Raw genomic sequence first — 15795 nt, forward strand, 5'->3', positions numbered from 1 at the left:
GTTGAGGGTCGACTTTTCGCGATGGTTTTTTGAAAAAAAGTTCAACCTATATTCCGGTTTTTACAATACACCGTTAACATTACCACTTGTGATGGCGCTCTTTGGCCATACCTGGCCCTTGCGCCATAAAACACCACACATCATCATATGACTGCCGGAGCGACGTACATCATATCATCGGCCAGTTTGGCGAGTTACGACAAGTGCTTATGCTTATCTGTGATGAGAGCCATGCGTTCGTTGTCTGGAAGACGTTGTGGAAACAACTCTCGTAATATGGCCGTGTCCAAGGAGTCTAGTTGGTCACCAATAAGGTGTTGCACATGACGTAGAAACTGAGTTGGGTGTCGGTCGCCAAGCTCTTCGTTGTTCAGGAGCTACTGAATATGCTGATGCACAGGTGGGACGAGATGGCAAAGGAGAGCCTCTTATATGGCGTTTCCTGATGTAGCTGGACAAGGATGTTGCATATCTCAACCATGGCCTGTAGCGGCAGAGCTTCTAGCAGGAGTTCATATTTGCCAAACTCCGTTCGTGACACAATGACTGCAGAACTTCTTCTCAGCTTGTATGACCATAGCCATAGCTTTGGTAGCAAAATGGTAGCTGTAGCTCCTATAACATCCGTAGAAGGTACCTGACTGGCTGCAAAGGTAGTAGGAGTGGAGCTGAGGTCGTCTGGAGTCTAAATTTGATCCATTGAAGAAGGTTCATAATCCGTGTCACCAATAACTGTGGAACCACCAAGCACAGTTAAGAGCACATGGGTTTTATTTGCATGCCCCTTCACTTGATCTGCTCCATCTTCTAACTCCTCTTGCTCATCTCCTAAGCCATACCCCACTACTCGCTCATGTGTAAAACCAGCGACGCTCCAGAAAAATAAAAGTTCGCCACACATCTATCTCACAAAGGACACATTTTAGCTAATGGCCCATGTGGCCCAGCAAGTTTGTTCAAGACCATTTTCCATCGCTTTTGTTCACAGGGCCATCCAGGAGAGCCTAGCCAGCTACCTGAAGTCGACGGGTGTTGCAGATGGAGAGCTCCCAGCAGGTGGTGGGGTGCAGCAGCAGGTGCAGCCACAGGTGCAGCCACAGATGCAGCTGCAGCCACAGGAGCAGCAGCAAAACAACAGCGAGTGGGCCCTGGGTGCCAGTGGTGGTGCCGACTTGGCCATGGCACTGCGCCTCTCACAGCAGGCCAAGGAGGAGGAGGACCAGCGCCGACGAGAAGAAGACGAGATGCTGGAACGAATCTTGCAGCTTTCCATGACAGAGAAGTAGGGACATGCTATTCGTCACACATCGTCCATGCAAGAAGCCGAGTTGTGCTGGGACTTTGGCCTGCTTTGTTGGCGGCACATTCTTCCTTGTGTCCCCACCCCCTGCTGGCCCTTCCCTTTTTATTATATTTTTCTCTGCTTTTACTCCTTCCTTCTTCCGTGTGTGTGTGTTCTGGAATGTGTGTTGAGATAAATTAAGAAAAACCTCATTTTGTTTGTTCTGTAAAAGCCCAAAGCTGTTCGAGTACAAGCGGATCGGTTAAGTCTAGGGCAGTGCCTTGGATGCTCGTCCACTTGCTTCTGGTGTTGAAGGAAGTGCTAATATTATTACCAAAGTGTTGTTAAATGCACAGAACTAGAACGCGCACAAAGCTTGCAGAACAAAAGTGAAAAGTAGCTTCAAAGGCGACAACAGTGCCCATTGCAACTGAACCAACTTACTCTGGGAATCTCCTTGCAAATTGTAACGTATTTACGGTTCCACATAATGTACAGCACTGAGCACAAGCCATACTTATGTGTTGCATGGAACCGTTGCATTGGGGCTCGAAACTTGCTCATCAAGGCAAGAAAGGAACAGTGCCAACCAAAAGAAGTTGACACCAGAGAACATCTTTCAACCATCCCTGACAGACAAGTAGAGACTAGTTCGCTTTTTTCCAGTGGTTCCCACTGCCTTGTACATTGGCAGGGTTGTGCTGTGTATATTGTTTGCAGCCAGAAACAAGGAAATATCAGCAACAGAAGTCAAATCTATGAACAGTGACATAGAGTGTTGTCTTTAGGACGAAGACCAAGGGTCGTTGCTTTGTGATTGCGGAATGAGTAAGTTTGTGAGCATGAATCGGCCTTGCTGTGACAGTAAGATAAAGAATGAGCAGCTTTGCTAAAGCTTCCTAAGCACAGAGGTAGCAGGGAAGAACTTGAAACACTGCTATTTCTAATCATGAGTGTGGACTGGTAGCGTTCTTCTTTTTCCCCTCATCCGTGTTCGCCTGTAAAATGGAAAGCAAAGCATCTTCCTGTTATCATATTTGCTTATTGCTTGCACAGCAAAGGTATAGCAGTCGCTTGATTTAAATCATAGTGCAACATTTTTGAATTGCTGTAGTTATTCCAAGGAGCTGGCCTGTGAGCGTGCTGGGATGAATGGTCAAATTTTCTTACTACTCTGCAGCTTTTCTTTTTTTTTGTGTGTGTGTGTAATGCTTATTGCCCTCACAACCGATTTCCTCCTCGTTGTGCAAGAAAGCTGCTGCATTTTTTACTAGGTGTCATTCCAAGCTTGTAGCACTGGCTTTTGTGCAAGAATGCTGTGTTGGCAATGAAACTCAGTCTTTGTAGACCAGTAAGAATGTGCTTGCTAAGACAGCAAAGCAGTACAAAGTATACCGTTTTCCCAGTGATATTGTAAACTTCCGCGCCTGTGCCACATCATCAGAGGCAATACAATGTGGGGCATAATGTGTCTTTGTTGCTGTTTAAGGCAGTGGTCTGAGACAGGCAATCTGTGGGCCAAACCCTTGTGACCCTTCAGTGTTGGGTCCCCTTCCTTAACCTGTGTAAGCCCTGCACGAACTCTCTCACCTCTCACCTGAACATGTTGCTGCATGGCTTACATGTAGCTGCATGTAACTTGTGCTGACTGATGCCTAGTGCAAGTTGGAGACCCCTGCTTTTAGGGTGAAGGTTAGCAAGCTACTACCTTGAAACATCGGAGCTTGTCGTGAGAGCTGGTTGGTTGTCTTTGTTGCTACAACCTCCTTTAGAAGGAGGCTTTAGTAGCTAACTCGTGTAGCACCATCAACTGACAGCGATTCTGTGCCTGTTTAAAATGTTGGATATGCTTGCATTTTGAAATGCAAGAGAAAGCGCCAGATGAAGCAGCGCAAGTTATTTGTACGCTTGTTGTGGTGTGCAGTTACCGTGCAACGTTTAGAGACTACTGTTTCACTACCATGTAATGCACAAAGATTGCAAGTGCTTAAAGCTGTAGCGCTGCCATGCAGAGGAACCGCGTTTAGGAGCTACGATGACAGCACAGCAGCTACACCACTTTCTCTCACACAATATGGTTTTCTTCCTTTGCTGTTATGTATTTCATGTGATTAAATAACTTGTGCTTTCTGTTCTCTTACAAATGTCCATTGATCAGAATATCCAGAGCTGATAAATGCTTTGCACTTGAAGGCTGCTGTGAATTGTGGCTTCAACTTGTGGTTTCCGTGGCTGCTGACGTGACAGTGCACAGGCTATTTGTGAGATTTTTCTCTATGCTGCAAAGCATGCTCAGGCTGTTATATGTTTTAAGTATTAGCCAGTGAGCGATGGAAAATGCATAACCTCCTCTCTGTACCCCCTTTTGAATGAGTTGCTGGTGTCAACACTGGTGAAGATGAAAAGAAAATTTCACGTTGCAGCTCCTGTCTGAAGTGTCAACGTTGTGGTAGCACAGTTTATGTGGCACTATGCTGCATGTGTGTGCAATTTGCCGACAAGAAGATCACAAGCAAAGTTCTGATCAGAATTTGTCGTCCCATCAATAGATGGCAGTGATGCATAGTAGTGCACAAGCAGAAATTCTCGGGACATGATCAGTGACAGAGGCACAGCGCTTTACTGGTTACCAGCAGTCGACCACATTTTGTCGCTGTGGAAAACATCACACATGCTCCAATGAGTTTGCAAGCATGTCTCTACTCTTGCTTTCTTGTGATGTGATGGCTGGCTAAAGCAGCAGCCGCATGTAATGTACTTCCGACACATTTTTGATGTGACATCACCTGGTGCCAATGTGTCCATTTCTCACTGTGTGGTTATTTCACAGTTATTATGACTGCAATGTGGTCCACTTGGTTGCAAGTTGCAAGTGGATAGATACCTTGTGGCATGCGTTACAGTTGGTGTGACAATATGGTTATCACACTGTGTAAAACAGATATGCCTGTGCCAGGTGACATCATGTTGATAATACATGAGAATGAACTACGTTACATGTTATTGCTGCTTTAAAATGACTAGAATGATAGGGCCTTTGTACCGCTTAAGCTAGTTGTTATGATGGCCACCAAGGCAGTAGGTTGCTTTACATTTCTGATGCATGTGTCACATTGGGGAAGAGCAAGAAAACAGACGTGTCCTTTCCACATAACAGACGAGTGCGTGCGCTGTTTTCCAATCGTCAAACAGCACAAGCCTGCATCAATGCTATGCGAGTTTCTTTCGTCTAATTACTTTCTTGAGAAGGCACTAGTGTGATATCTGGAACTGCGTCTTCCCAAATTCATGCTTTATATCGCTGCAAGCTTAAAGCTTAAGCAACTGAGCAGTACTGGAAAAAGCCTAGCTGTTAACGTCCTAGGGAGAATGCACATGTTTGGTAGGGAGGAGGCGCAGGTCGGTGATGAAAAGCTTGGTGAGCAAGGAAGCAAAAGTGGAAGCAGTCCAACGACCAAGCCATCCAGTATGGTTTCGCAGTGCGCCTCCGTGCCACATGGATCACCTGTCCCGAATTAGCTGCCCTGCACACGTCCATCTGCCACATTGATGCAGCACATCCTGTTGTGGTTTGATTACTTCAGCAGAGCACAAATGCGTAAGTTGTTACGATACTGCATACCTCCACGGGCTCAAACCTGCGTGGAGAGGATCCTGCACTGCTGCACATATTGTTACTGTAGCAAATTGTGCATCATTCTGTGCCGAAATGTTCTATTACAGCCCGCGACTTTGGTTGTATTATGCATTGCGAGTTTGCATTCTAAGTGCAATATTCTTTGTTTGTTTGATTGGTTATTATATTTTTAATTTTCCGGGTCATTGAAAGTTACCACCTGCTTCTGCAAGGTTGACATTTGGGCTAGTTAATAAATATCCACTGTGCATTAAGGTAGTAGGACAAATTATACTTAGAAGAGCAGATAGTTTGGTTAGTTGGTTGAAATGCATACTGAAAAAGTTTGCACGGAGACACGAGGACAAGCCGATAAAAGACAAGAACGAGCGCTTGTCCTTGTCTTTTCCCGGCTTGTCCTCGTGTCTCCACGCAAATTTTTTCAGTAGTAGGACAAACAGGGACAAAAGTACCTAAGTACACCACCAGTCATGAGTAAGCACTTGTGGTGTGGTTACCTTCCTTAGTACATGCTTGTCACGCAAGAGTAATATTCACACCTTGCATTACATTTGTAGTCACATTGTGTTTGTGCATTTATGGTAACACAGTGATGTGCCTCAGTCACTGTTGGTGTACTGGGCAGTTTTGTCTGTGGTGGCACAACAGTGCTTACACCACAGGTCTTTGTTTCAGTAGAGGGCACAGACGGCAGTTTTTTTCAAGGTACATAGAATTGTTCCTTCCTTTATATGGCAGCTTGTGCTATTGCATTTTTGTTGTGTACCACAGTTTATGTATTCAGTGTTGTGCACCTTATCTTGGTTACCTTAAAATACAGATGCTTTGCGAAAAAAGAATAATAACAATTAAGTGTCAAAATATATCTATGGCAGGCCTTTTCTAGTTTCATATTGGGAATGCAATGTGAAATAGACATTGCTCTGTGATACCACTTTCCCAAAGGGCACAGTATTAGTAAGGCATAATGCGATAAATTAGTACAGTTTTTATATTGCACTTTGCCAAGTGTTTCACAGATCAAAATAGGTTGTTTTAAAAACTTGAACTAAATCTTTCAGAGTTGTGGTTCTTAAAGCTTGGTTCTTGTGTGTTAGATTATGTTTAATTCTGCTGCCTGTTTCATGCATGCAGTCTTGTATTGCAACCATTTTTTTTTTTCCTTATAGTGTATAAAACCACCTTATTTTCCTCCTTATGTAGACACGTTTCCATCTTGCTATCGCTAATAGCACTTGTGAGCACTTATTCAAAGTTTTTTTGCGCGCGTATTTCTGTCACTCCTGCAGGAGTGACAGAATTGTCCTCGAAGGAGTGATATGAAGGAACTTGTGGCTGTAAATTCTTGCAGTCAGGATCTGAGGTATGAGGTGTCAGCATAATTTTCTTTATAACTGCTAGACACCACTGGCTGAGCTAGCACAGACATCTGGGAAACGCACGACTCTTAGAGGCTGCAGATTTTGTCATAAAAGAAGTGTACCACGCTGCCGCATAACATGCTGCATTATCATGAGAGCAATGGCTTTTAAGGAGCAGTGTACAGTGAAGTGGCATCTATTCTCGGAAGTTGGAACTCCTATGGAGTTGTGCAAGATGTACAGTGAGAGAGCTCTCTTTTTTCTAAGAAGGATTGAGGTGGTCAAGCACTTTATGACTAGACTCTCATGAGTTTTCAGAGATCTCTTTCATATTATAAGAAAATGATGTAATTTGAGAGCCATCCATCTGTGAAATAGAGGCTGGCCAGATCAAAGTGACATCACTTGCACAACCATGGTTTTGATTGGCAGAGCACAGCTGTATGCAGCTGTGTACAGCTGTGCATATTGCATGCAATTGAGAGGTTCGGCAGCAAGAATGGGTTAGATATTCAATTTTTCTTGAAGAAAAAATGACCCTATTGCGTTGTAAGATAAACATGTCTAGTCTGCCTATTATTACCGGCACCTTCAGGAAGTGAAGCATACCATCTGTCAGTATTGTGTGAGAAGAAAATGTGTGGCTAAGGACACTTGTGTAATGTTGGCTGCATCAAGTTGCGGAACAGTGGCCACTTAGTTTATTATAGGTAAGCTTCACCATGTATCAACACTTACTTGTAAAATTTGTTTACCTTTGTTGCTATTACATAGTACTGCTGATTTACCATGACTTGGTCCTTTTTAGTTGTCTGACTTTTCATTTGCTTTAAATAAGCTGTCACTAAATATACTGCTGCAGGAAAACCTATTGGCAGAGATAGTAGCATAGCAAATTGGTTTGCGTGAGAATTTTATCCTCCCTTGTGAGCATCTTCAGATGCCTTTGCATAGATACTTGTAGAAGCTTTCTTTGTGCTTTATCATCACTGTTCTTTTTTTTTTTGCTAGCTTCGTTACTCTTTGGGACTTACAGGATAGGAACCTGCTGCTGAGAGCATCAAGCTTCCATAAAAATTGAGCAGATTAAATTCAGTGTTGGGCAAGGTCTGGCTTCACTCATGTGAAGTTTCACATTAAAGGGAGACAAGGTAAAAATATTAACTTAAAGCTAGTTATGTAAATTGTGCATATAGGATAACGGACATGCATACTCATTCACTGAAGAGGGGCATTTCTACTAATAGACAGTTGCAGTGGTTTGAGATCCGCAGTTATTTCACGATTTTTTTTTACTACATAGATGGCAAAAATTTTTCAGCTGCATTCATTCAGTCTTCATGTCTACATAGATGGCAGCCATTTCATCAGTGCTGGAGGGGCGCTGTTACTGTGGTCTTTGCTTTGTCCTACATAGATGGCAGCACTTTGTTAGCACTGAAACACTGCGTTTTTGGAATCGCATGCTTACTGCTTCTTTTTCCTTGTTTCTAAGTGTATATTTTGTGGCAATGACAAATACATACATATTGCATAGGGAAGAGGTAAAATAAGGTTTTCACACTTAAAAGATTAAACGAATTGGTTAAAAAAGCCTTAGGAGAGCTTTCAATAAAGTGAAATTTGAAAATAAGCCGTAAAATAAAAAACACGAGGTCATCTTTGGTCAAAATAAAACGCAAGGGGTTAAGCAAGTCTACAAATCTCGACCATGTAGCAAATGGCGTGAAAATAATTCTGAATGTTCTTACCTCACATACAAGTCTTTTTAACTGCAATGCAAATGTTTTTCTTCTGGCAAAAGAATATTCAGGCTATAAGACGTCAACCAGCCAGAAATGCAAAAGACTTAAGGCCGGTGGCAATGTCTTGAAATGTCTGCATTATCCCCAGTAATGTCGGGAAATTTCGATGGCATCTGCTTGAGGGCAGGTAATTTTTTATAAACAGTGATTACATCGCATTCAAAAATGAGCAAAAACCCAGCCTGACAATATTTTGTAGTTTTTTCATCAAAATGACCTAAACGCACATAGTGGTGTTATTTGGAGTCACTGAAAACACCCTGGTTTGTGCATAGAACTAAGAAAGGTTGGGGCCTTCATACCTTTTGATGCTGAGAAAATGCAAATAGAGCTTTGAAAGGGTTTTCAATAGAATAAGCGCCAAAAAGTGACAGCACACAAGAAGAAAACCAGACAGGACAAGGCGCTGACAATATTTTGTAGTTTTTTCATCAAAATGACCTAAACGCACATAGTGGTGTTATTTGTTATTAGCGCCTTGTCCTGTCTGGTTTTCTTCTTGTGTGCTGTCACTTTTTGGCGCTTATTCTATTGAAAGCTATGCACCAACTAGCCCCACAATGTGTTTTACTGCTTTGAAAGGGTTTTGTGCCTCTCTGTAGTGTCTCTTTAACGCTGCAAAGACAACCGAGTTCTGCTGCTAGCCGTGGCCTATAAGCTGCCGAGTTAGGCAGCATTGTTTAGTTCTTAATGCCAACATGCACATATTTTAGCTTGCATGTAGAGCTACACCTGTGAAGTGCATGCGCTGCTGTCCATTTGCACACTGACATACCGTACTCTAAGAGCTGTTTGCTCTGCATACTTTTCACGTGTCTTTGTGAGTGCAAGTGCTTAGCTGATTTGCCAGTGATTTGAAAACGTGTTAATTCCTCATGTTGGTTGTGCCTGTGACGCCTCTAATGATGGTCATGTAAAAGTGAATGGTGGCGGTGGTGAGATGTTTTCCTTATTTCACAGTAAATTGCAATATATTGAAGCGTAAAACAATCCACATCGCCTTTCTGGCTATTTTTTCCCCTCTCTGCTTGTCCTTCTGTTCAGAGACAGTGCTCTTACGGTTGGTGTACCCTGAAAGGAAATATTAAACTGTGGGAGCTATATTGATGGTTATTTTGTGACATGTTATGCTTGGTAATGATCAGTGGAACATTTGTATTGTTCACAGCTACTCCACTTTGTATAGAGCTGGCATCTCCTGTGTACTAATTCTTGAGTGTTCTTTTACCAGGGTATATATATATTATATGTGTGTCTGTGTGTATTTCTTGTATTTATTAGTCCATTGTCTTGAGTTGAAATGGTACTGGCTTTAAAGAGCCTGCTACTGCGTTTACCTCGAAAACTGGATACATTCCTTACTTCAACATACAGTCCTGCTTGTTTCCTGCGAACATATCAAGAAGCAACCGAATGAGAACTTTGACAGTGAGGATAGACCTGGGGGCAGGAAAGAATTGAAAGAAAGGTGCATGCAAAGTTTATCCAGAAGTCTAGCTGTGTTTATTTTCCCTCTTTGTTTTGCCTATGCTAAATTTCAAAGCAGCATTGTACTAAGTGCAAATGATGGGAATAAAGTGGCAAAGCAACATGATTGTGTCACAGATCAAATTTTTCTACTTGCAGGGAAATGAAGCAGCTACTGTTGCTGTGGCCATTTCCTTGTCACAGGAGCGTTCTCTTACACAAGCTTTGCACAAAAAAAAAAAGATGCACACTTTTATCTGCAGTTCATCTATTTTTCGGCATCGACTGGCCTCGTCTTAAGTAACAAGGTGTGAATGTAGACATGAACTAGAATGGAAGAAACAGCAGGACAGGCATTGGAACTGCACAGGCAAAAACGGGACCAGCACTTGTCCTGTTGCTTCTTTCATTCAAGTCTGTGCCTCTGTTTGCACTTTTACTTAAGATAAAGCTTCAGCAACTCACCCAAATGTCAGCTCTATTACCTTTCAGCCTATCTATTTATGTAGTCAGGGGTGTGACAGTTGCACCAGATGCATTAAACTTGTTGAAATTGGGCCACACTACGCCATAATTTCTCAACTAGTCACAAAACACAGTTGCCAACGTATCATACTTTGCACATTGAATCCAATCACAAAGAGAAACAAGGACAAAATCCAGGCCTTAAAGCTTAATTTTATGACGTTGTCTCTCTAGATCCCAAACTCATGTCATTCTGGTATTTAAATTTATCATTTGCAAGATTCTTCCATCAACAATATAACAAATACTGGTGCCTTGTTACCCTGAAGATGAGGCTGGTATAGGCATTTTCCCTCCAATTATGCAAACAGCAAAGGACCAGCATTTCGAGTGTGCAATTGTTTTCATAGCTACGCTATAGGTGATTGTTCTAGTGCTATGCCAACTGCTGTCAAAAGAATTGCCAGCTACTGTTGTTGGACGCTCACTCTGTCCCTCACTTTCCATGGCAATAAAACTGTGCTCTTTTAATTGTGTTCCAATTTTTTAGTCACCGCAATCTTGCAACTTGGTTTGTTGCGAGTGCCTGGCCGCTGCAGTTTACACTTAAGTGAAATGGTGAACTAATTATAAAGCCCAAACATCTCTCAGTTAACCTGTAATTCATGTTTTACCTGATATGTCTTGTTACTGCTGTGAGATGCAGAAAATTTTGTTTGCAGTGTAATTATATCAAGTTATTGCTGAGAAAAAATCCTCAGATTTTCATCATATCCATTGGAATAAACAGTAAAGTCCATCCTGGCAATTTGAAGTCTCATGTACAGTTGTCAGCACGCTTGTATAGAGTATGTAAACGGTAGGTTTTGGGCTGCACAGGTGGTCGACTTATAATGCCTGGTCTTGGATAGCTTCCATGTAGCATGTGCTACCATATCAATGGGTCTGCCTTCATCTTTCTCCCCTTGCTGGTCGCTGTGGCTCTCACAGATAAAATTTCTTGCAAAGGCACCACAGGGCTGGGGAACAAAGGTGGAGACATGTATCTTGGCTCGGTGCAGTGCGATCACTAGCTGCTGGGTGAAAGAGTCACTGCTCACTCCCTAGGCAAACCCCGAGCAGAAACGTTGGCTTCAGCAACGTTGCTTGTTATACCAGTGTCAATTGCTTCACGCCTCCATCTTCCTGTGAACTGCTCTCCTACTTTGGAGCTGCTGTAGAAGATTGGTAAGGTTCTCTCATGTAGTCAATAAGCATGAAGTAATAAAACAAAGGGCACCGACCAACAGAAGTGCTAAAAAATGAATAAATCTAAAAGACGTTTCGGCTTCGCTACGGAAGCCTTGTTCACAATGAAGAAGGCTTACGTAGTGAAGCCTAAACGTCATTTAGATTTATTCATTTTTTAGCACTTCTGTTGGTTGGTGTCCTTCGTTTTATTACTTCATGCTTCATCCTGACCAGACGGGCTTCCGTCGAACCCTCGATTTCAGTCAATAAGCATGTATGGCAGACTGCATACTAGTGCTATAAGCATACTTATTTGTTGCACCCCATTCTAATAATTCATATTCTTATTGCTAATTTCTATTTTCCCCACTTGAATTTATGTTTTTGTTTTGTTCCAACTCCAAATAATGTTCCATGTTTTGATATACCTATACTTGTTTAATTTTTTACCGTTATGACATTGCTGCTTGTATGCTTCTTTGAGAAAGCGGCAAATATTCCGTAATCAATTCAAAAAGTCAGCTCTTTTAAACATGCATGTTTGATTAAAAAATTCTACTATTCTAACACGCCTGCTATTGCGTTGCTTAGTGGTGATGCTAGCTAGCATGAATTAAGCTTATATATATCAGTACTTAATTTACCAAACAAACACATATTACAATCCACAGCATTTTAGAGCTTGTCTCCCCAGCATTAGATCGTGAAAGGCACGTGCACGCACACGCACACACAAAGAAAATGTCAGAGGCCACATTTCACAGCATACCAGAGGTTTTCGCTTTGGCTCTTCCAACTTGTCTTGGGAACGGAGCACGAAACATTTAGGAGTGGAAACTCCGCTGTTTGCGGCGACCAGAAAAGGTAACAAGCCCGCGGAGCCACTATCATGCTGGGGGCGCCTGGCGGCCGTTTCGGTTGCCAGGGCAACCGGTCGAGCGCACTGAGCAAGTGGCCGGAGAGCGCGCCAGAGCCCCCTGCCCTTTACCCTGCCCGGGCGCTGCACTTCTTTTTTTTTTTTTTCCGCTGCGGCTTTACGACGCGCCGCATGGCTCCGCCACTCCGCATGTGACCTTATCCGGTCGGCCGCGCTCGCTCGCGCTGACGGGAGTTTCACCTCCTAAATGTCTTCCTCCGTGGTCTTGGGCGCGGAAACATTTCGGGGGCATTTTACAGCCCTCAATAGAGCTAATTTCGAAACCTTACACAACCTGTTTTATATGCATGTGTATGAGTGATAAAGAGAGCTGGCAAAATGAATGATGATCGAAGTGAAGGCGAACGGCGAAACTTTTAGAAAGCTATCTTGTTTACTAATGCCCTTGAAGTCAAGAATTTGTTGCAGTGAAGGTATATTAAGCTAGCATTTCCTTTTTCCCAGTGTGATTCTGTAGAAAACAAAGCTGTACCAGTAGTCTATATATAGTATAGGTGGCTATATATAAGCCGATTCGTTTTATCTCCAGTGGCATAATAGGCATCGTGGAAGGTCGCAGGATCATATCCCAGCCACGGCGGCCGCATTTCAATGGGAGCGAAATATGCAGAAGCGCCCACGTCCCGTGAATTGGGGTCACATTAAAAGATTCCCTGGTGGTCAAAATTAATCTGGAATCCCCCACCATGGCATGCCTCATAATAAAATAATCAAATTGTGGTTTTGGCTCATGAAACCCCGAAATTCAATTCAGATGAATTTGGAGGAAAAGGAGTCATAAGAGTGTAGATCAAATTTTCTACCACCGGAGAAAGGGGAGTCACAGTAGTGTACACTCTTATAAATATTTACACTCTTTGGGGCGTACCTTGTCCCACAAATCGTCATCTGTTTTGCCCGCGTTTCCTTTCTTTAACGCTGCGAGCCCGGTACTTCCCAGTCACGAACGGCATGCGCGATATCAGTGTGACGCAGCTTCTCGAAAGGAAAGTAGCGAGCGCCGAGCTTTGAAGAAAGCAAACTCGGGCAAGACAGATGACGATTATTGTTGTGGGACAAGATAAGCTCCAAAGGGTGTAAATATTTCTAAGAGTGTATACTCTTACACAAATGTACACCCTTTTGAGTGTATATTTGCCACACAACAACAATCGTCATGTGCCTTGCTTGCGTTTCCTTTCTTGAAGACGCTCCGCTCGCTGCTTTCCTACTGAGAATGCTCTGTCATGCTGATAACGCACATGCCGTTCGTGACTTGGAAGTACTGGGCTCGCATCATTAAAGAAAGGAAATGTGGACAAGACCGGTGATGATTATTGTTGTGTGGCAAAATGCAACCCAAAGGGTGTAATTTTGCTTAAGAGTGTAGACCAATTTTGTTACGACCAGAGGAACGAACCTCCGTTGATACAACTGTTCTTGGAAACCTAGCTTGGCAAGCAAGCGTTGCAAAGAGGTGGCCTGCTCTTTGCACAGAGGAAATAATTCCTGGAACCGAACATGGTCTCACACGGTCACCTCGTTTCAGCGGAGCGCATGGTCTGATCTGATCGCGCCTGCTCTGTAAAGACCTTGCTCAAGGTGAGCTAGATCAATACAGTTCACCACAATGATGGCGCACTGACAGCAGCTAAAGAAGAATAAGGCGGAGGGGGAGGAGGGGTTGCAGATCTCATGCAAAGTATGACAAGCATTTTGCTAGTAGCTGGCTTTTCAGCATCATTTTGGGCTCTGCAAAGCGTTGTTAAATGAACCAGCATATGTTTGTGTAAGGTGAGCAATTCACATGCAACAGTGATGTCATATATATGATAGACTTTTTGTACTCTGGCAAAGAAACATTGATTACAGCCTGTTCATTTATGACCTGGGCCAGTACTGAAGGTCGTTCAATGTAGTATGTGATGCTGACATGTGAAGAAATGGATTAATTGGGAAATGTAGGCCAATCCCTGAAAGCAGCATGGCATTTAAAAAATCTCCATGGCTACCACGAGGTTGTCCCATGTTGCCTTCCTTTGGCCGTTGTTTTATTTGGCGCCTTTGTTGTAATCACGAAGGAATGAACATACAAAAATCTGGCACGCTGGCTCTTACTTTCATTACCGAATTGTTGCTTGGCGACATTATGCACACTATAGACAGCGGAAAGGTTGCCACTGTCTCGCGCACGCCTGCTCTCACTTGCGCAACATGACATGTAGTATATACGTACTATAATAGCCACTATGTGTTTTTCTTTTTTATGTTACCAAGCGATGCAATTTATACTGCATCGTCAATCAATATAAGTCAATATAAGTCATTCAGGTAATTTATAGTAAAGAGGACTTCCAGATAAGAAGCAGTTCAGAGTAGGATTGATTCCTAATCCATAAGGACATAGTGGGCAACATTGACGAATTCTACAGCATTAATGATAAGGTACCAGTAGTTGTAATAAAACTTAGAGGTATAGATTAAAGGCGGTACAAGCCTATGCTCCAACCTCCAGTCATGATGGTGATGAAGCAGATCAATTTTTTGAAGATGTGGAATTTGAAAGTGCAAACTCATTATAGTGTAGCAATGAGCGACTTTAATGCAAAAGTGTGGAAAAATCAGGCTGGTGAATGAGCAATAAGACAACTAAGGCATTGATTCTAGAAACATTAGAATTTGTGGAAAGGAATAAGGTAGGAATAATGAGCACCTTCTTCAGAAAGTGTAGCAATAAAAAGTGGACCTGGAAAAGCCCTATTGGTGAAACAAAAAATGTAATTGATTTCATACTTTCTGCTGGGATCAGCATAGTGCAGGATGTAGAAGGGTTAGGTAGGGTAAAGTGCAGTTATCATAGGTTAGTGAGGTCTAGCATTCACCTCAATTTGAAGAGAGAAAGAGTTAAATAGGTGAAGAAACAGGCCAGACTAGATGCAGTAAGAGTAAAAGCAGACCAATTCAGGCTCGTACTTACAAATAGATATGCAGCCTTAGAACAGCGAGATGAAGGTGACGTAGAGGTAATGAATGAAACCGTAACCAAACTGGCTTCAGAAGTAGCAATTGAAGTGGGAGGTAACGCACCAAGGCAACAAATGGGTAAGCTCTCGCAAGCAACAAAGGGCCTAATAAAGAAACGACAAAGAATGAAAGTGTCCAACTCAAGAGATCAGATAGAATTCGCGGAACTGTCAAAACTGATCAACAAAGAGAAACTAAAGGATATACGAAATTATAATGTAAGAAAGACTAAGGAAGCAGTGAGAAATGGACGCAGCATGAAATCAGTGAGAATAAAACTTGGCATAGGACAAGCCAAGATGTATGTACTGAAAGATAAGCAGGGTAATATCATCAGCGATTTCAAATATACAGCAAAAGCAGCAGAAGAATTCTATACTGACCTGTACAATACCCTGAACAACCACAATACCTCCATTCGAAGTAGTAATGAACAGGTTACAGAGGCTCCTTCTATAACTAGCCATGAAGTTAGAAGGGCCTTACATGATATGGAAAGAGGAAAAGTAGCAGGAGAAGATGGAATAACAGTCGAATTAATCAAAGATGGAGGAGACATCACGCTTGAAATGCTGGTGGCCATCTATGCGAACTGTCTCATGTTTTCA

General features: G+C 42.7%; 1 protein-coding gene across 3 annotated transcripts in view; it reads left to right on the top strand.

Annotated features, from left to right (window-relative positions):
• The window catches only part of LOC135918897 (ankyrin repeat domain-containing protein 13D), an 88676-nt gene extending 79000 nt beyond the window's left edge, over positions 1-9676 (top strand). For 2 of the 3 annotated variants that reach the window (XM_065452582.2, XM_065452583.2), the window contains one exon: positions 989-9676. In XM_065452582.2, coding sequence (XP_065308654.1) covers positions 989-1286 — 298 coding nt within the window. In that variant the 3' untranslated portion in view covers positions 1287-9676. The remainder of the gene's footprint in view (positions 1-988) is intronic. The other variant, XR_010569821.1, reaches the window with a different exon arrangement.
• The last annotated feature ends 6119 nt before the right edge of the window (positions 9677-15795 follow it).

Source organism: Dermacentor albipictus, chromosome 2, assembly GCF_038994185.2.
Source record: "Dermacentor albipictus isolate Rhodes 1998 colony chromosome 2, USDA_Dalb.pri_finalv2, whole genome shotgun sequence".
Lineage (NCBI taxonomy): Eukaryota > Metazoa > Arthropoda > Arachnida > Ixodida > Ixodidae > Dermacentor > Dermacentor albipictus.